This window comes from Ursus arctos, unplaced genomic scaffold, assembly GCF_023065955.2.
Source record: "Ursus arctos isolate Adak ecotype North America unplaced genomic scaffold, UrsArc2.0 scaffold_4, whole genome shotgun sequence".
In the NCBI taxonomy this organism is placed as follows: domain Eukaryota; kingdom Metazoa; phylum Chordata; class Mammalia; order Carnivora; family Ursidae; genus Ursus; species Ursus arctos.
The window spans coordinates 33433137-33454092 of record NW_026623056.1 but is presented as its reverse complement, the minus strand read 5'-3'; the positions used below and the strand labels follow the sequence as shown (position 1 = coordinate 33454092).

General features: G+C 48.0%; 1 protein-coding gene and 1 non-coding gene across 3 annotated transcripts in view; both read left to right on the top strand.

Moving 5' to 3' along the window:
• ARHGAP31 (Rho GTPase activating protein 31) overlaps window positions 1-20303 on the top strand; it is a 100035-nt gene extending 79732 nt beyond the window's left edge. For both annotated transcript variants that reach the window (XM_026493904.4, XM_044382335.3), the window contains 5 exons: window positions 1875-1999; window positions 8608-8670; window positions 10712-11287; window positions 13942-14213; window positions 16614-20303. In XM_026493904.4, coding sequence (XP_026349689.2) covers window positions 1875-1999; window positions 8608-8670; window positions 10712-11287; window positions 13942-14213; window positions 16614-19046 — 3469 coding nt within the window. In that variant the 3' untranslated portion in view covers window positions 19047-20303. The remainder of the gene's footprint in view (window positions 1-1874; window positions 2000-8607; window positions 8671-10711; window positions 11288-13941; window positions 14214-16613) is intronic.
• On the top strand, window positions 14761-14867 carry LOC113257188 (U6 spliceosomal RNA). The gene has a single exon (XR_003316867.1). It is a non-coding gene; the product is annotated as a U6 spliceosomal RNA (small nuclear RNA).
• Window positions 20304-20956: the final 653 nt, after the last annotated feature.

The window sequence follows — 20956 nt, the reverse complement described above, 5'->3', positions numbered from 1 at the left end:
GGTGGGGCTCGGGCTCATAGGGGTCAAGAGTCATGGCTAAAATCCCTTTCTCCTTAGTTTAGACAAAACATCTTGACATTTTCAGAAGGAAGCTTGCTGAAATAAAAAACTTGACTCCCTCTCACCACCCTCCACCTCCAGGTGACATTATAAAAGCCGTAGAGATGAATGGAGGATAAGCTGACAAGCAGTGCCACTCTAGACTGAGAGCTCTGGGCAGGTGGCACTTGGGGACACATACGCCTGGCTTCCATGCCTCCTTCCATGTCCGTCAGAGCCCTCCTTCCCCTCCAAAACCAAACCAAACATCAGTTTTATTCATAGAATATTCTCTTTCTTCATTGCTTCCTCTGTTGTAACCCTGGTCTCCCCACATTCCCCTTCCCTTCTCGGCTTCACACCCTGCTGTAAAAAGTCGGCCGTGATTAAAGCAGGAGCCCCAAACTCTAGGCAGACAGTAGGCGGAAGGGCTGAAAAGCGAATTTTTCACTGGAGACTGTCGTCCTCAATGTTTGGTCAGTAGAAAGAGGTATGAAAATAGGCACCTCGGTCTTCTTGTCAGCATGATCCCCAAGATGGTGGCGCTATTTCCCTTTGAGGGGGGAGGAGTACTGCCATGTTACCCAGCGGAAGGGGTGCCTGTCACGGTGCATGTGCATTATGGCAATGGCACACCTAGATGTCACCTGGTGAGAAACCCCTCCACTTCCTGAAGTACATGGATCATGTTCTCTCGAGACTGAGCCCCATTATTTTGCTCCCTAAATCCCTGGAGAATAAGACTTCCACCCGGGGGTTAGAAAGGAGAGTACCCCAGGTGGACCATGAAGTGCATTTCTCTGTGCCTTAACCGCACATGGGTTCATCATACCCCAAGGTATGTGACCCTATAAAATACGTCCGTGGCCAAGTGCTTGAAAAAAACTGGGCTGGATTCAAAAGAAACCACCAAGCACTGCAGATCCATCTCTGATTCATTGTAAGAACATGTTGGGCTTGAGATCTGGATGTTCTCTGAGAACCCTGTGGAGAAAAGGCCCTTTGTGGAACCCACAAGTTGGAAGGTTTCATCGTGGAACTTTATGGAGTCTGATAGCTGGGAGAGCCAGAGCGGGGCAGGGCCTCTAGGGTGACCTCTGGTGGTGACCTCTGTTGGCCCCAGGCTCTCCAGAGCCAGTGTAGACTCTCCTTTTCCTGCCTCCTACTGAGGGAGCCTGGCAAGAGGCATCAGGGCAATAGAGTGAAGCCAGAGACACACTAATCGCCCCCCCAGCCCCCCACCCCCTCCGCCTTTCTCCGCAGCGATCTTTGACCACACCCTGCAGCCTCTGACTCTCCCAGGCCAGACCTTTTCCCAAGTCACTTTCTCATCTGCCCCCTTTTCAGTCCACGGAAGTCTTTGCCAGCCCTTTCCTCACCTGTGGATGACCAAGCAGAACGGCCAAAGTAGAGGGGGCATGATGGCACTGAGTTCTTTGGTCTTTGGTGTTTACTCCTTAAAAAATAGGTGTCTTTGAAAACCCAGAACTGCAGTGCTTACCAGAATTCCTACCAGAATTCCCAGAACTGTGTGCTTGCTTGTGATCTCCCAGTCTCCCACCCATCCTGCCTCTGTCTGCCCTCACCCCTGCCTTTAATAGCACACCTTTGCCCCTTCCCCTGAGGAATATGACAGCCTAGCTTAGTCGTCCAGGGCATCCCTAGACAGGGCCAGACTCGGGTTCAAACTGAGTTTTAGAGAGGAATTTCCTGAAACGTCAGAGCCATTCATAACCAAGAACGTGATTGGGCTATTCCTTCTCAATTTAAAGGTCCCAGTGAAATGACCAGTCACCAAACTAACCCTTTATTATGGCTTTATTATCCCTTTTTAGAAGAAAGCTCTCCAGTAAATCGAAGAAGTGGAAATCAATATTTAACCTGGGACGTTCTGGATCAGACTCCAAATCAAAGCTGAGTAGAAATGGGAGTGTATTTGTGAGAGGACAGAGGCTCTCAGGTAAGACTCACTAGCAGTTATGTTATATCAGATATATATTATATCAGAAAAACTCCATTCAGTCCACCTCCTGAGTAGGAAAAACCCAGTTCTGCGCTACTGTTTCCCTCCTGTGTGTCTCCTCACTGCCTACACACAACACCTCACTTCTGACACTTCTGGTCACCAAATGTGTGGAGGTTTTTCCTCACAGCAAGCAACTCTCTGCTACACCACTGGCTGTTCTACAGCTTAGCTCAGTTCTGACACGGTCTATCCAGAGACAGCATCAGATCCCACAGGCTAAGGGCTCGTTCCCACAAGACGGCCCCCCACCCCGCACATTCACACACTTCAGACGCCAGTCACAAGCCTCGCTGTCACCTGTGCTTCTGACCAACCAGCTGTAGACTGGAGGTTCTAAAGACCCCTCCTCGGGTTCGATTAATTTGCTAGAGCAGCTCACAGAACTCAGAGAAACACTTCATTATGTTGACCAGTTTATCGAGGGATATGATGAAGGACACAGACAAACAGCCAGTTGAAGAGATATGTAAGGTGAGGTCTGGGAGGGTCCTGAGCACAGGACCTTCTGTCTACCCCACAGAGTTGGGGTGCGTCACCTCCCCCCCTGGTGTGGATGTGTTTGCTTAACTGGAGACTCTCTGAACCCCATACTATTGGGATTTTATGGAAGCTTATCTCATAGGCATAATCAATCATAAACTCCATTTTCAGCCCTTCTCCCTTCTCAAGAGAATAGGGGGTGGGGCTGAACATTCCAAGCTTCTAATCGTGGCTTGGTCTTTCTGGTGACCATCCCCCAACCAGGAGCCCACCCAGAGTGGCCTCATTAGAACAGAAGACACTCTTATCACCTAGGACGTTACAAGGGTTTTAGCAGCCCTGTGCTCCTAAAACAGGGACAGAGACCAATATAGATTTTCTATTTTATAAATATTTATTTATCATATATATGAGGGGATATATATATATACATATATATATAGAGAGAGAGATATCCCCCCGCCCCCTGTAGCTCTGCTTCTTAGGTCTTTGATCATGTCAAACTCAATAGACCTGAAACATAAACTTAAAGATTAACTAGGGAGTCTTTTTTTTTTTAAATAATTTTAGATTTACAAAAAAAAGTTGCAGAAATAGTACACAGAGAACCCTTGCACCCTTCACGCAGCTGCTTTTGATGTTAACCATAACACAACGAACCAAGCCAAAGAATTAACATCAATATAATACTATCAAGTAATTTACAGACCTTACTCATAATTGACCAATTGTACAGCTAATATCCTTTTTCTGGTCCAGGGATGCACATTTCATTCAGTCGTCATGCCTCCTTAATCCCTCCAGTCTTGGACATTTCCTCGGTGTTTCTGACCATGACACTTTGGCAGAGTATGGCCATTTATTTTGTAGACTGTATTTCAGCCTGGGTTGTCTGGTTTTTCCTGATCTGACTGAAGTTATGAATGTTGTGCCTGTCTCCGCGTGTCTGGTCAGGAGGCACATGGTGTCAATCTCTTTTTGCTGGTGGTGTTGACTTTGGTCACTTGCTTAAAGTGCTGGCCCATGTAAAGGTACTATTTTCTCCTTTCTAATTAACAAGTATATTGTGGGAGATATTTGAGACTATGAAAATATCCTGTTTCTCATTATACTTTCATCCCTGAATTTTAGCATCAATCAATGGTTCTTGCCTGCAAACGTTATTGCTGCTATTTTTTTTTTAAGATTTTATTTATTTATTTGACAGAGAGAGGGAGAATAGAAGCAGGGGGAAGCAGCAGAGGGAGAGGGAGAAGCAGGCTCTCCTCTGAGCAGGGAGCCTGACTTGGGCCTCGATCCCAGGATTCTGGGATCATGACCTGAGCCAAAGGCAGACTGAGCCACCTGGGTACCCCAAAAGTTATTACTGTTATTATAACAGCTTTTACTGTGGTGTTTGCCGAATGGTCATTTTCTGTTTCCATCATTCCTTCTACATTGATTAATTGAACTGTAGTATAAGGAAGATCTGTCCCTTCTCCCCCATGACTCATGCCAGGGTTATAATTTTTAAATAGGAGTGTTGCCTTGTAGGAATGATATCTGAATAATGAATGGGAATTGGTGCAGGAAGGAACGGAGGGAATCACGGTACAATGAGGACTATAACCAATCCAGCTGAATACTGTCATAAAGGGAAGTCTGAAGAAATCTGCCACAATGACCTTTAGTGTGATAGACTGAAAGTCTGATTTTTTTTTTAAATGGGGGGCAATAGTTATGGAAACAATTTGTAAAAGGTAAGTGTACAAATGCAATGTGCAAACCTTGATTGGATCCTTTGAAAAAGGAGGCTACAAATGATAATTTTGGTTATTATTATTATTAGATAAGTTATTAGATGATATTAAGGAATTGTAAATTTTCATAGGGTTCTAATGGTTCTTAGGAAGCATATGCTAAGGTTGAAGTATTTATTTACTTATTATTATTTTTAAATATTTTATTTATTTATTTGAGAGAGCACGAGCAGGGTGAGGGGCAGAGGGAGAAGCAGGCTCCCTGCTGAGGGAGGAGCCCAATGTGGCGCTTGATCCCAGGACCCTGGGATCATGACCCAAGCCTAAGTTAGACACTTAACCAACTGAGTCACCCAGGCGCCCCAGCATTGAAGTATGTAAAGATGAAGTAGATGAAGTGTCAAAATACTGAAACTCACTTTCATATGATTCAGCAAAACTTAAGTGAGTAGGTAGATACAGATATAGAAATAGAGAAAGCAAATATATGGCAAATGTCAACCTGGGTGGTAGGTTTAGAGATCTTCAAATTTTGTGAATGTTTGAAGTTGTTTTTTTTTTAAGATTTTATTTATTTGAGAGAGAGAGAGAGAGTGCGCGCGCACACACACACACACACACACACACACACACGAGTGGGGGAGAGAGAGAGGGAGAGGATCTCAAGCAGACACAGGACACCATCCCATGACCTGGAGATCATGACCTGAGTGGAAACCAAGAGTCCAACTCTTAACTGAATGCACCACCCAGGTGCCCCTGAAGTTTTTAATAATAAAGATTTTGGGGGGAAATGAATGCTTATAGGAAAAATGAGCGAAAATATTTTGAAGGACTTGCCTTGAAGCCAGTGATAACTGTATGCCAAACACAGATGTGAGGAATCTTCACGTTGCCTACTGGAGTAATGAGGGATGCCACTGGGTCCAGCAGTTATGGTGACTTAGGCTGGAAACAGGAATACATCCAACTCAACTGGCTTATGCAGTGACGGCACTTACGGGGCTCTGTAATGGGACACCCAGATGAAGGGAAGGCTTCAGGGCTTAACGCAGTGGCTCTGTCTCCATTCCCCTGTTTTCGCCAGCTCTTGGGTCAGCATCATCCCTTGTCTGGCTGGCTTCTTTGCTGCAACAAAGTGGCTATAGCACTTCTAGGCTTTATCTTTGACTATCACTATGTCCAGAAGGAGAAAGAACATCATTTCTGGCAGCTTGCTCCTAAGAGCAGGGGCCCTTCTTTCCCAGCAGCTCCCCGTCAGAAACACTGCCCACCCCACCCCATCTCAGCTGCCTTCACTGAGTCATATGGCTCAATCCCTCTGGCCAAGGGAGTGCCCTGTGCTGACTGGCTTAGGCCTGGCTTCCTAAACCAGCCGCTGGGGTGCGGAATGGGCTTACAGTCAGATGCAGCCAAGAAGTACAAGGGTTCTGTGAGAGGGAGAAAAGGAAACTGATTCTGGGTAGGCATCTACAGCATTCACCGTATGAGGAAACATGGCTTTCACCAACTGGAAGGATATCTCAGGTGAAGAGGGCAGGTTGCCACAGGTACCGTAGATCAGATACAAATCAGAAATTAGGATTCTCAAAGGAGAATTGGACGGGAGGAGTACCTGGCAAGGAACTCCTGATCTAATAATAAAGAGATTTGCTTAAGACCATCAAAGAGAATTTCAGTTACAGAATCGGTGATACGATGAATGAAGTTTACCACACAACAAAAAGTCAAAAACAATAGAGCAAAACAATGAAATAAAAGATCTGCTTTGATCTTGCCTTAGGAAGATTTCCAACACCACCCCCCCCACCCCACCCCCGCCTCCACCATGTGGTTTTCAAAAGGAAGAAGTCCAAGGTGCTGGATCAAATGGCAGTCTCCTCACAGAATGCACAGGATGTCCCTGGCCAGGGGGTCTGAGCCTGGCTGCACCTCAGACGTTCATACCCGTAGCAGTTTTGCCTCAGGAGGTCTGTGGGGAAGCCAGAATCTTGGTCATTTTTAAGAAAGTTCCCCAGGTAATGATTCTGAAATGTGGCCAGGGTTGGAAGCCACGGGTCTAAGATTTCATGAACAAACTAATCAGAGATAGATCATTGAAATGGCTGAATTGTGATGGGACGCAGGGGTGAAATGAAAGAGCCATCAGCGCCAGCACAAGGGGCTCTCTGACCTTAACTAGGGGCCCTCAGTGCCCACCTTTCACCAGAGGAGTGTTGCTGGGACCCTCAAAACTAAAGACCAGGGGTGGAGGCCGCTTATGGTCATATCTGCCAGCATGGTGTCTGTAAGTGACACAAACTCACTATTTGTTGAAATATGCATGTGAAAAAAGTGAGTCAGTGGATTAACATATTTAAATAATTTTTTAAATCTTTTCCAAACTCCATAACTAAGGGAATTTTAAAAATTGATTGACCATGTATAACACTGGGGACTTTTTGGAGGGGGATGGACAAAGGGGATGTACTGGAATTATCCCACAGGGAGAGTCCAGGGAACTCCCCAAAGTAAGCAGGGAAGTCCAAAGCCATAGGGATAATCTAAGAGAGGGGACCTGAGGACTCCAAAGCTGCCAGAAAACTGGTAGATGTACCTCCATGAGGTCAGGACAAGGTCCCAGACAGAAAACTATGTGCTAAATATAGTCATGGGCCAAGGAGCCCTGAGCGCTCAGTTACTGAAATGGAAATGAAGCCAGGGAATCCTTGGGGACTGTTCCCAAAAGTAGCTGCTGTGGCCACCAAGGCCACATCGTTAGAAAGAGGGTCCAACATGATAGGTGAACACTGGTGGCAGAGAGAACTGTCGCCCATCCTCCATGACACTTAGTGTCATCAGATCACTGGCCCTCAAGGCTGATATATGCAACCCAGAGGAAGTCCAGAAACACAGCCTCTGGAAAACAAAGGCAAAAGCTTGTCTCTGAATCAAGGGACACTGGCCAGACAATCGTAGAATAAGTCAGTTTGTAAACCTGCAGAAGTAGCAGATCTCGAAAGGACAAGAGTTCTAGGGCACGAGTAGAAGCAAGGCGGTTGAAGGCAGTCTTGGTGTCTCCAAGGGTTTGAGTGAAGATGGCCCTGTCCTCCCCCTACAGGGCCCAGGCAGAGAGAAGCCCGGAGCCAGGGAGGCCAAGGGGCTAATTCAGAGCCTCTCAGAGGTGGCAGGGTTTGGGGCAAGGAGGAAAATTGGGGACATTTAAAAGAGGGATAGAACAGCTCAGTTTGGGGTAGGGCCAACTCCCAGGGCTTCCTAGAGACCATCCCCGATGCCCCCGGCTGCCTGCGTCATCCTGAAGAACCAAGGGTTCGTTTTGGCTGAGTATTTCCTCTGTTCTGGGTTAGTACAACCTGATTATTTTATACGCGCGACTCCTTTAATGCTCACAACAACTCTACTTTTCCTCATTTCACATGTGAGGAAACCAAGTTTAGGAAAGGTCAGCTGTGTGTCTGAGGTCACACCACCCAAAGGGGCAGAGCTGGCATTCGAAGCCAGATGTGTCTGAAGCCAGAGTGACCTCACAGCCGCGGGTCCTGGGGCTCCCACTCAGCTGCCAGACTGCCCTCTTTCCCCTCCTGGCAAGCTCGCTAGGAGGAACTTACCTTTCAGCCAGCTCAGCTCCCTGAGAAGAAACGATATTTTGAAGTGCGTAATCCGTGCCTGGAATAAGCGTTTACTTATTGGAGCCACACTCTTCCCCAAATCTGCCTGGGTGGCTTACCAAGGCGCACAGAGGGCACCAGGCGCATAGTAGGCGCTCCAAGCCGTTAGGTTTGGTTTGGATCTGCTCCAGGGTGAGATGATTTGGGGGAGCACCCAGCCTGCAGACCTCAGGAGCAGAGCTGCACGGGGGAGAAAGGGGACTTCCGCCCCTGGGGGCCCCTCCCCTCCTGTACCAAATTCCTGGGTGCCCTCAGTTGCAGCTGCGGCCAGGAACCCTGCTCTCCAGCCTGCGGGGGAAGGGGGGGAGCCTTGAGCCTCATGGACTCTACCCTCTGGATGAATCTTCGTATCGGAAATTTGGTTCAGGGCTCCTCATTTGCTGACAGCTATTTAACGAATTTGTATTTTACCTTTATCTGTGAAATAGTCATAAAAGTTTGATCTACAAAAGCCCTGTTTTTATAAACTTAGCCCCATTATGAAAGTAGGAGCATCCAGGGTGGAAGGGAGGAATGTTTACCAAAGGGGAAAATAATAAATATTTGAAAAACCTTACTAAAGAACGTTCTCTCACATCCTTACAGCCTGACTTTTGTTCTGAACCCTTCCTCTCCAGATGCATTCATCAGGGATATTTTTTTCTTTTGTTTTTAGTGGAAAAGGCTACTATCCGACCGGCTAAAAGCATGGACTCCCTGTGCTCAGTGCCTGTGGAAGGTGAGCTCTCACAACCGCGGTCCGAACTGGGGCTTGCTACTGGGAGAAGGAGCTCCCCGCCAGACCTGCCTGCGGGGTGCCGTCACAGTCACGCACTTGCCCTAGTCCCACAGCCCCCCTGACCCTTCCTGAACCCAACGTGACGCAGCCCTTGCATGAACCACCCCCGGCCTCTCCCCGCCCCACGTGACACCACAGGGCTCGGCCTCCAGCGCCGTCCTCCTCCCCGTCCTCGGCTAAGCACAGCTGGAGAGCGCCGCCGTTGCACGCGCGCCGCCGTTGCACGCGCAAATCTGAACCGGCTAAAAGGGCAACACCTGAGAACCAGGCAGACAGGCTTCCCCCTGGGGCACAACGAAGAGCCAGGCACTGGTTTTTACCGCATAGTTTGGTGCCTGGATACGTATGGGTCTGGAATTCGCATGTCTCCGTAGGCATTAGCTTCATCGTACCTGTCCGGTCGTGGCTCTGCGCTGGTAGATTGGTGCATTCATTTAGCAGTAAACAGCGATGGGCACCAGCCTGGCACGTAGCCGGTCATGCTGGGGTGGAGTAGATGTGCGTAGGGTTGCACGCGAGGTGACACATCCCCAAAGCGACACCACGTTGGTCTTAGGGGCTGGCTTGCCTGTCCCTCTGGCTTCTGTTTCTATTAATAAGTCAACAAGCACCTCTACGGGTTGTAAGGCACCGGGCTGTTTACACACACGCCCCACATTTATCCCGTGACTTTTCCAGCTCCTGTAATACAAACCAGTTTGCTCTTTGATAAAGGAGACAACTTGAAACAATGCAGAAAATCCGTAGAACAACCTTTTAAAAAATAATTGTAAACATGTAAAATACTCTGTAAACTCTTTTTCAAGCTCACTCGAGACTCTTAGCATTTTCTCACCTTTATATTCAGCCATTTGCTTTGGTTTTGAAACGTCCTGGGGGTGTTTCTACAGAATTTAATATTTCAAAATCGAGGTCCTCACTTCGATGGGCACTGGGCAGGTTCTCTGCCTCCCCAAGTCTCGGTATTCTCGTGTGCTAAAGGAGGTCATTACACTTCTCCATAAGCAGTCATGAGAATTTTTAATCTAATGTTAAGTAAGATGCCCAGCAGAGCCCGTAGCACCTCGTGGGGCGTTTTTCTCCCGATCCCAGGCAACTCACATGTTATCTCGCAGCCTGTTTATTTCCCATATGGAATTTTCTCTTCTTTGCTTTCACTTTTCAGTTGGGAAATCGCTCCTCAGAACTGGGCTTTCTAACTTTTAGTTAATTTCCACTTTTAGGGGCGCCTGGGTGGCTCGGTCCTTAAGCTTCTGCCTTTGGCTCAGGGCGTGATACCAGCATTATGGGATCGAGCCCCACATCAGGCTCCTCTGCTATGAGCCTGCTTCTTCCTCTCCCACTCCCCCTGCTTATGTTCCCTCTCTTGCTGGCTGTCTCTCTCTCTGTCAAATAAATAAATAAAATCTATAAAAAAAAATTCCACTTCTAGTTTCTCATCCCCTGAATCAGCAGGAGGAAGCCTGGGAAAAGGGAGGAAGGTTTAGCTGAGAATGGCATATTTTTCCTTGCTGGGAAATCGAACCCCTGTTTGGGCCCATCTGCCAGAGGAGGCTTAAAACAATACATTTTAAAGTTTTAAAGGAGAACAAAATTCTGTTATTTTGCCCTTTTTGTCTTCTTCATTTTGAGCAAACATCCTTCTGCCATCTCCCTTCTTTTTATTTTTTCATGATCTACGTTTACTGCTGGGTGGACGATTGCTCTGTCTAGCCACCTTAGCCTTCTGGAAACTGCCCCACCTGCAGAGCTGAAAACAGATGCATACAACATAACAGCAAATGGTCCTCCCAGGGCACTGTGCCAACATTCTGTGCACACGAGAGGATGCTTATGCTCTCCTTAACCAAGTGTTATCTGTCTCTCTTACGAATGCTATGCCTTTCCAGCGTTCAGGTGTTGTGTACCTTCCCTTACTGGAAGGCTGTCGTGGTGTGTGCGCCCAGGCTGCTGACCGTGTCTTTGTTTGCTTTTTCACTAGGGAAAGAAACCAAAGGAAATTTTAATCGAACAGTCACCACTGGTGGATTCTTCATTCCAGCCACGAAATTGCATTCGACCAACACGGGCAGCTCATGTGACCTCAGCAAGCAGGAGGGCGAATGGGGCCAGGAGGGGATGCCGGCGGGGGCGGAGGGGGGCTTCGACATGAGCAGTGACGGAAGCCAACTTCAGGGCGCTCAGGCCCGGCCCCCACCCGAGCAGCTGAAGGTGTTCCGGCCTCTCGAGGATCCGGAGAGCGAGCAAACAGCCCCGAAGATGCTGGGTATGTTCTACACCTCGAACGACAGCCCCAGCAAATCGGTCTTCACCAGCAGCCTGTTCCAGATGGAGCCCTCTCCCCGTCACCAGCGCAAGGCCCTGAACATCTCCGAGCCTTTCGCCGTGTCCGTGCCGCTCCGTGTGTCAGCGGTCATCAGCACCAACAGCACCCCGTGCCGAACACCCCCGAAGGAGCTCCAGTCGCTTTCCAGCCTGGAAGAGTTTTCCTTCCAGGGGTCAGAGAGTGGAGGTTGGCCTGAAGATGACAAGCCACTGGGAGCTGAGACCTCTACAGGTAAAGCGGGGGAGGGAGGGTTTCTTTTCATTGCAAGTGATTAAAAAACAGACTTAAACTCGCTTAAACAGAGTTTGCAAGACAATGTAGTGAAGTGGTTAAGACTGTGGGTTCTGGAGGCAGATGGCCTGAGTCCAGTCTCAGCCATTTCACTGTAGGATCTTTAGCGGTTGTGGGCCTCAACAGCTTGAGGTGTAAAATAGCAATGACGTTCCTAATCATATCTCCTTCATAAGTTTGCCGGGAATATTAAATTAGTTAATATATGTGAAGCTCTCAGAACAGTAATACATAGTAAGTACTCAGTAAATGTCGCCTATTATTTTATTCACCCATATAGTGAGAAGGCAGGAGGAAAAGCTCAAAGAATTCAACTCTTCTAGACTCAACCTCTCTCCATCCATCCATCCCTCACTTCTACCTCATATCTGCAGAAAACATGGCTAGCAACCCTCGCAATGAGAAAGTGTATCTTAGTCCCAATTTCCATATATCAAATACAGGGAAGACTCTGATTGGGCCTGCTTGGGTCACATGTCCAGTCTTGGACCAGTCATTGTTGCCAGGCATTTAGGGTTCTAAGATTGGCTAAGGCTGAGTCTCTGAACCATCTTTGGAGTTAGGAGGGGTTCTATGGTCAACAGCCAACTGTGAGCCACATAAAACAGAAGTGGGAAGAACCTCAAAGGAAAGGATGACTGACAAACCAACAAATGCTCACTGTGGTTTAAGCATATTTTCTTTATTACTATTAGCTAACTTTTTTTGAGCAACTGTTATGGTATCAGGCACTGACCTAAGTGTTCTATGTGTATTATCTCCATTCCCCTCACAACAACCCTGTGAAGTATAGGTAGTTACTATTATCCCCATTTGCTTAAAGAGAAAATCAGTTAACTTGCCAAATGACTCAGAGCAAGGAAGTAGAAGAACCAGAATTTTAATCCAGATTTTAAAACCCGTGCTTTAAAACACTCCACCATGCTCCTTCCCGTGTTTACAATGGGCTGTGGAGTTACAAAGATTGTTAGAAAACCATCCCTTCGCCCAGCAAGCTCAGGAACTAGGAAGAGAAACTAAAACTGTACCAAAGTGCAGCACAGGGTCAGCCTGTAGAAGTAGCATAAGACTCTCCTTGGGTCTTTTTTTTTTTTTTAAGAGATTTATTTATTTGTTTTTAGAGAAAGCGAGAGAGCACAAGGGGGAGAGGCAGAGGGAGGAGGGAGAATCTCAAGCCGACTCTGAGCTCAGCACGGAGCCTGACATGGGGCTTGATCTCATGACCCTGAGATCATGATGTGAATCAGTCAGTTAACCGACTGCACCACCCAGGTGCCCCCCTCCTTGCTTTTTGAATGAGGGAGGGCTTTGGTCCCTGAAACATAATGAAAGAGGTGTTCAGAAAGGATTGCAAGGGCATCAAGAAGAAGCAGTACTCTCAGGAGGACTCTAGGAAGGCTTCCCAGAAGAGGCGGCATATGGGTAGGTCTTCATAAATGAGTAGGCTTTCTCCATACAGAAAAGAGGGGGAAGGCATTATGGGCTGAGAGGCAGCTGAATATTGTGGGAAGTCTGTAGGTTTTGGACTTCACCTGGGCTGATTTGAATCCTAGCTTCAGCACTTTGGGGCTGTGTGACGGTGGACAGTGGTTGATATCTCTGAGCCAGGGGCGGTTGCTCTCTCAAGGGCTGGGGTAAAGTCTGAAAGGGGGAATGTCCATAAAATGCCTGTTCACAGTCTGGCTCACAGACAATGTTCAATAAGTATTTGTCCTTTTCTCCTCCCCTTCCCTTCAGGACAGGGGGCAGAAGATGAGCAAAAACTCAGGGGCGTCAAGTGATGTCCTGTGTGGAGAATGTTCTGTGGTGGGCTGGTGGAATGGAGCAGGATGAGGGCTAGAAGAGGAAGGGAAGCCTTTGAGGAAAAAGTGTTTCCAGAGGCTTTTCTGTGATTGGTTCCTGTCCTAGGTATTTAGTCTTCAGTCTACCCTGTGAAAACAGCGTCATACAGTGAGATAGGACCTTCTTCCTGGAGATAGTAGAGGTCAGACTTGGGGTCTGCCTCCCTCTCTGCTGCCTTAGGTGGGTGTTTAAGATCAGAGCTTAATCACTTTAGATATATCCAAACTGGTGTGGAGTTAACCCCTGGGAAGAGTCACACAGGAAGCTGTCAATCGCAGTCTTAACACCTCCTTATAGCTTGGTGTAAACAACAGATTCCTATGCCCTAGGCGACAGCTTGACTTCTCGATGTGGTACTGTTGACGTCGTGGGCTGGGCAATTCTTTGTTGGGAGCAGGGCTGTTTTATGCTTCGTAGGATATTTAGCAGCGTCCCTGGCTTCTGCCCACTAAATGCCAATAGCCCCCTCCTCCCCACCCAAATGTCTCCCGGGGAGGGGAAGAGCAAGTGGTCCCCAGTTGCGAGCCCCCGGACTAGATGATCTTCAAGACCCCTCCCATCTCTGACAGTGGGTGACTCTGGGAACTAAAGGCAGGACACTGCTACGGGGAAAGGGTCAAAAATGTGAGGGGCAGTGAGCTTGGAGAATTCCCTCCATCCTTGTGAAGCGGGACTCGTCCAGGACAGTGACTGTGCAGGGAATGGCCTCTCTGCAAATGAAGCCTTCAACAGATAACTCTCATCCATTGCAGCTTCCGTACCTAAGAAGGCAGTTCTCGAGGATGCCAAGCCAGGACCAGAAGCGGTGAGCACGGTGGGATGCAACAAAGGCCTCTCCCTGGAGCCAGGCTCACAACAGGAAGAAAAGAAGGCCTTGGAAACCTCCCTGGGCTCTCAACATTCAAGTGAATTAGAGAAGAGCCTGGACCCAGAGAAGGCGGAGGAGGAGGGTCAGGAGGCTGGCCAGGGGGAGCCCAGCACTCTGCAGGAGACCAGAGCTGAAGCGGCATTTCTGCATGAGATGGTAAGGTGGAGTCACTGCCGGGTCCAGGCAGTGGAGTCCTCTTTGTCCCAAGGGCTCTCGGAATAGCTGAAAACAGGGACTGGGCGGGGGGGGGGGGGGGGGGGTTGTTTGTTTTAAGAACGAGTTTCTGCCAAAGGGACGTTAGCAGACCACCTTCACAACCATGTGCTGGGAGTTCGGGCAGTGCGGGAGTGCTGTAGCGGCCTCAAGAGGGCTGAAAAAAGGTTCCTGAAAGACGTGTGTGCAATTGTAGAAAGAGAAGGATACAGAGATTCTTAGAGGGATTGAATTCGGGGGTGGGAGTGTGGCGGGGGGGAGGGGTCGATCAAGTATAAATAGCGCCACCCAGGCTCCTCTAGAATTTTATACTTTAAAGGTCACTATTTTGTGAGGAGAATGGCTTGAAAAAGGCAGGAGAGGAGGCAGGGATACCAGTTAGAAGGCTAGTATGTGACAGGCCCGGCGAGAAAACATGGTGGCTTGGACGAGGGTGGGGGCAACAAGGAAAGAAATGGAAGGCTTCAAGAACCATTTAGAAACTAGAATGGTGCTTGCTTTGGTGGCACACACACTAAAATTGGAACGATACAGAGAAGATTAGCATGGCCCCTGTGCAAGGATGACACACAAATTCATGAAGCGCTCCATATTTTTGAGGGGGATTCCTGGCTGGCTCAGTCGGTAGGGCATGTGACTCTCAATCTCACTGTTGTGAGTTCAAGCCCCACATTGGGCATGGAGCCTAATAAAATAAAATAAAATAAAATAAAATAAAATAAAATAAAATAAAATAAAAAGCAGTGTCTGAAATAGTATTTATCACACACACACACACACACACAAAAGAAGCTAGAATGAACAGGACTTGGTGAAGGATTGGATAAGAGTGGGGGAAAGGAAGAGTCAAGATACCTCACAGATTTCTGATCTAAGCAGGAAGACACACTAGGGTCCACTTACTGAGGTGGTGGGGGAGGGGAGTTTATGTGCTCATTTATTTATCTAAATTAATATTTCTTTTTTTTTTCAGTTTCTTTTTTTTTTTATAATGATTTTTTATTGTATTATGTTAGTCACCATACAGTACATCCCCGGTTTCCGATGCAAGGCTCGATGATTCATTAGTTGTGTATAACACCCAGTGCACCATGTAATACGTGCCCTCCTTACTAAATTAATATTTCTTAATAAGATATCAATTAGTGTAGGTGCTGAGGAGAGAGGTGAAATGGAAATAGACACAAATAAGTGTGATACAGTAGAATCAGATCTCAAAAACATCCCTGCCTTTCGACCAAGGAATCCTACTCCTGGAGAGTTCTCTGAAGAAACAATCAAATAGAAATACCACAAAAGAAAACCTCTTATTGAGCAACTACTCACAGTATACATTTGGCCTTGCCAATTTCTTACCTCAAGGAACTCATAGTTCATTGGGAAAGATAAGCATCAAATTAATTGTAATATAAAACATGTGATCAGAGCCAGGTAGGAAGTGATGTCAGGTTGGCAGCAGGTCAGATTTCTCATAAAGGCCTGAACCCCCCACAGGATGGATATGCCTCCTGGAACTGCTTGTCCTTGGAACAGACAGGCCTTGAGACAAGAAATGAGCCACTGGAATTTGTTTCCCTGGCCCTGACCGGACCTCTCTTCATCCCTTTCCTGTCTGTAGTTTGGGGCTTTGTGTAGGGGAAGGGAGGAGTCAAAGAGAAACTAGACTTGAGGAGAGACAAGGGGCAGCAAACAACATGGAGGAGGAGACACCCCTTTGATCAACAGTGGTTATCTGGGGGTAGTGGGAATATAAGATTTTGCTGGTTTTGTATTCTCCTTTCTTTTAACATGTGTTAATTTTTTTTCCATGTGAAATATGTATTTCTTTGGTAATAAGAAAAGCTGTATATATTTGGAAAGCAGATGTCAGGGCAAGAGTTAACATTTACATTCCACTGGGAGAATCTCGTTCTTGTGTGCCATCTGGTAAACCTGAGGTTAACTGAGACCAGGAGTTGGTTTGTTTTATAAGTCAACAGCGTGCAGGGATTAAGTGTTTCTGTTCTGGTGTGGACATAGCTGGATTTCAGTCCCAGACTTACGTAAATTGTTTAATCTGTTTGAACATAGGTCTCCTCACCTCTAAAATGGGAGTAGTTATAGTAGTATTTGTCTCTTAGAGTTCTTGGGACAATTAAACAAGAACATGCGGTTAGAATGTGTTATGGCACGCGGTAAGCACTGAATAAACATCCACAACTATTAGTAATGCGGTGGCCTTTATTTGCCGGGATAACGCAGCCTGGCCCGGCGCCTGGCCCTTCACTGTCACTGGGAAATAGTGCAGTTGTCAGGGCAGCGAGTCCTCGGCTCTAAAATAATTTGTTTCTTGATGTTTTTCAGGATGAAGATGATCTGGCCAATGCCCTGATCTGGCCCGAGATTCAACAGGAGCTGAAGATCATCGAATCTGAGGAGGAGCTCTCCTCATTGCCACCACCTGCTCTAAAGATCAGCCCCACTCAACCAATCCTCGAGTCCAGTCCAGGGCCTTTCGCTTCCCTGGAGCCTTCTGGGAGCTTGTCCTGTGGCCCACCACCAGGCCCCACCCCTGTGGAGGAGTGGACTAGGGATCTAACCAATCAGAACGCACAGGGGACTCCCCCAGCAGCCAATAGAGAAAAGCCGGAGACAACGAGCATGCTCCATAGACTGGAGTCAGAGAAAGGCCAGCGTCCAGACCCCACCAGCTTGGCTCCTCTGGAAATTGTTCCATTTGAGACGGCTTCTCCGTCTCAAGTAAAGGTGGACCAGGAAGGCCCAGGAAGTCTATCTCCTCTTCTCCCGCCTGCTGCTCCACCTCCAACTCCTCTGGAGGAGGCGCCTCGAGTCCAGCTATCAAAGGGCAGTCCTGAGAGAGAGGACTCATCTAGGAATTCGAGGACAAATCCATACATAGACCAGCTGAAGTCCAAGGGCAGCCCCGGGACCCCCGGCCTGTGTCAGGAGGAGGAGGCCTCTCTAGGACAAAGTGAAAAGCAAAATTCAAAGAACGCTGCTCCTGAGGGAAAAGGCTCTGGTTTTCAAAGCCCAACAAGAGAGGTGGAGGTCTCCCCGCAAGGAGAGGGGGATGTAGTCCATTCAGTGCAGGAGCCCTCAGACTGTGATGAAGACGAAACTGTGACAGACATTGCCCAGCATGGCCTGGAGATGGTGGAGCCCTGGGAGGAACCCCAGTGGGTAACGAGTCCCCTTCACTCTCCCACCCTGAAAGATATGCAGGAGGCCCAGGTGCAGGGCCCCCAGGGCCACCGACTGGAGAAGAGGCTTCCCCACAGGCCCAGCCTTCGTCAGAGCCATTCTCTAGATAGCAAAACCACCACGGTTAAGAGCCAGTGGACTCTTGAGGCGCCCTCCTCCAGCAGCTGTGCTAACCTTGAAGCAGAGAGGAATTCCGACCCTCTGCAGCCCCTGGCACCCAGGAGAGAGATTACTGGATGGGATGAGAAAACCCTGAGGTCCTTCAGAGAGTTCTCTGGCCCAAAAGGGACAGAGGCTGTCCCCAGCCAGAAGGGACCGGGTGGTTTGCAGCCCAAACCAGCAGAAATCAGTCCTGTCATCCTAGCAGAGGGAAAGGAACTGGGGACACACCAAGGGCACAGCAGCCCTCAGATTGAGCAAGGTAGTGTTCCGGGGCCAGACAATAGCAAGGAGAGTTCCCCTAGTTTGCAAGACAGCACCTCACGTGGAGAGCATCCCCCAAAGTTACAGCTGAAGAGCACTGAGTGTGGGCCTCCAAAAGGGAAAAACAGGCCTTCTTCCCTCAATCTGGACTCTGCCATTCCCATCACTGACCTCTTTCGGTTTGACAATGTGGCCTCATTCAGTTCACCTGGAATGCAGCTCTCTGAGCCAGGAGACACAAAAGTCACATGGGTGACTTCATCTCACTGTAAAGTAGACCCATGGAGCATTTGCTCCCAGGACCCTCAGGACCTGGACATTGTTGCTCATGCCCTGACAGGCCGCCGTAACTCAGCTCCTGTGAGTGTGTCAGCTGTGAGAACCTCCTTCATGGTCAAAATGTGCCAAGCTAGGGCAGTCCCAGTCATCCCACCCAAGATTCAGTACACACAGATCCCACAGCCCCTGCCCTCTCAGAGCTCAGGGGACAGTGGAGTTCAGCCTCTGGAGAGGAGCCAAGAGGAACCCAGCTCAACTGGTGGGCCCTCGCAGAAATCTGCCAGGGCAGATTCTCTCTCCTTGGAAAGCCCAAAAGAAGAGAAACCAAAGCAAGATACTGGAGCCATTGAGTCCTTGCCAATGGATACCACTACATCCCACATGTGTGAGGGACCCACCCTTTCTCCAGAACCAGTCTTGGCTAACTTGCTCTCCACCCAGGATGCAACAGTGCAATGCAGAAAGCGCACATCAGAGACAGAACCGTCTGGAGACAACCTGCTTTCTTCAAAAATAGAGCGACCATCAGGGGGTTCTAAACCTTTCCACAGGTCAAGGCCAGGAAGACCTCAGAGCCTAATCTTATTCAGTCCTCCTTTCCCCATTATGGACCACCCGCCCCCTTCATCCACAGTGACAGATTCTAAGGTTCTCCTGTCCCCTATCAGAAGTCCCACCCAGACAGTTTCTCCAGGCCTTCTTTGTGGGGATTTGGCAGAAAACACGTGGGTCACACCAGAAGGGGTTACACTTAGAAATAAAATGACCATCCCTAAGAATGGCCAAAGACTAGAGACCTCAACCAGCTGTTTTTACCAGCCCCAGCGGAGATCAGTGATTCTGGATGGAAGAAGTGGGAGGCAAATAGAATGACATCAGTTCACCTGCCGGTGTCTGAAAAAAAATGTCATGATTCATCATCTGGAAGTTATTACAGGGCCAACTTGCCATGATTCCAGGCATAGGTTATCCAAGTTTGGGCTTATTTTGGCCTCTTTTCTTTCTTCAGCTTTTTGACCATTTATTAATTAGTCCATTTGCCAGAAGAGAGGTCCGGGGAAGGACCAAGAGATGAAATTTAGATAAGTCCATAACAGTAGGTGGGAAAAGGTCAGGTAAGGGAAAAAGCTGAAATGAGATTTGGGGTTGTCTGTGAGTTGCATTTCTCCCACGTTGTCATTATCTATATTGCTGAGAGTTGGTTAAAATAACGTCTTTTGAAAGAAAGAGAAATCCTTTGCCTGTGTTGGAAAATGTTGCTGTTGAGATTTAAAGGCCTCCTTTCTACTTCACGCTTTTTAATGCTCCTTAAAGCATGTGTTCTTTTAGACCCGTTTTCTGATAAGTTTTGTGAACGTGTACACTCCAGAACAGGAGCCGATTTGGAAGTGCACGCTAACGTACACTTAAAGATCCAAGTGGGCGAGGTTACCCATGCTCTTTCCCTGGAATCTCTGCAGACCTGTCGGAGACGGTTGCCTATGTCAACGTAGAAAATCAGAATCTATATGCGAGAGCAAATTCTGAGACTGGCAAAATCTAAGAAGACTGACTGGCTGTGGCTTTTGTTAAGTCTGGACTCTGCCATGATTCTGACCTCTGATTTATAAATCCAGTGGCTGGGCAGGGCGGGGGCTGAGCTGAGGGTTACCTCAGTGAAATGTCTGAATTTTCACTTAGATATGCAATAGTGAAGTGAAGTGATCTCCGTTCTTTCCAAATCAGAGTCCACAACAGGATATCATCATAGAGAAAAACCTCACGTACAGGTGGAACTACGCTCCAAAGTTAAAGTGTTTACACTGATGGGGCATTGGTAGAAAACATTCTTGCTCAGCTTCCCTGTCCTTCCACAAGAGGCTGGGAATGCAGGACAGGATAAGCAGGGAGCCCTAGCAGGGTGGCTATCACTACCACTGGGTGAGAGCTGCCCTCTGGAAAATGTATTTCATTTTAGCCAAGGTGCCTCCCTTTCTCCCTCCCATCCATTACTCAGAGCAGATTTGAGGCACCTTTCTCCCTCCCATAATCCCCCTCATCCTTCACCCACCCCAGGCACTCCGACTTGCCTTTCTCCTGTCTATATGCAAGCAGAAGCAATAAACCAATCTGATTTTATTTCTGAAGTTATGTAGAACTTTCAATGGTTTTTTTTTCGGCTCGTGAGAAGAAGGAGAACTAATAGAACCCGCTGGCAGATTTTTGGTGCTACCCCGAAAATGGCTTCGCAGGAGCCCTTCTCAAGGCAAAACCCATTAGGATATCAACAGTTTCAAACCTAAGACAACAATCTTATTTAGAAACAAATTAAAATAGACCTGTTTCTAGCCCTGTGCACGTCTTCTCAGGTTCAAGTCTGGCTGAACTCTGTCCACAAGCTCCGTCATTGCAGAAGTTTCTCTAGGGGCTAGCAGTACCTCTCGGCAGACCTCACAACCAAGGCTGCTGCTGGGGCGGGTGGGGGCTGAACCGAAGTTACCTCGTGCAGGGAGAAATTGGGAGCTGATGCCCTGCAACAGATCCGTAGTCCTCTCTCCCTTCTTCCCTGATAAACCTTACGGTTTTGAAATCTTGTGCTGGACCTTTTAAGCCAGTGTCTGTGGCAGGGGTAACTGGTAGGCCAGCTGATGAGTTCTACTTTCAGAGGGCACTGAGGTGAGTGAGCAAGGGGAGCGGTTAATGGGAGGTTCAGTGTCTTGCATTCTCATTAGGTGAGTGAGACCCTGGACCGACAGCCATTGGGATGTCAATCCATAAAAAAAGTCCTAGGACATGGCATGTTC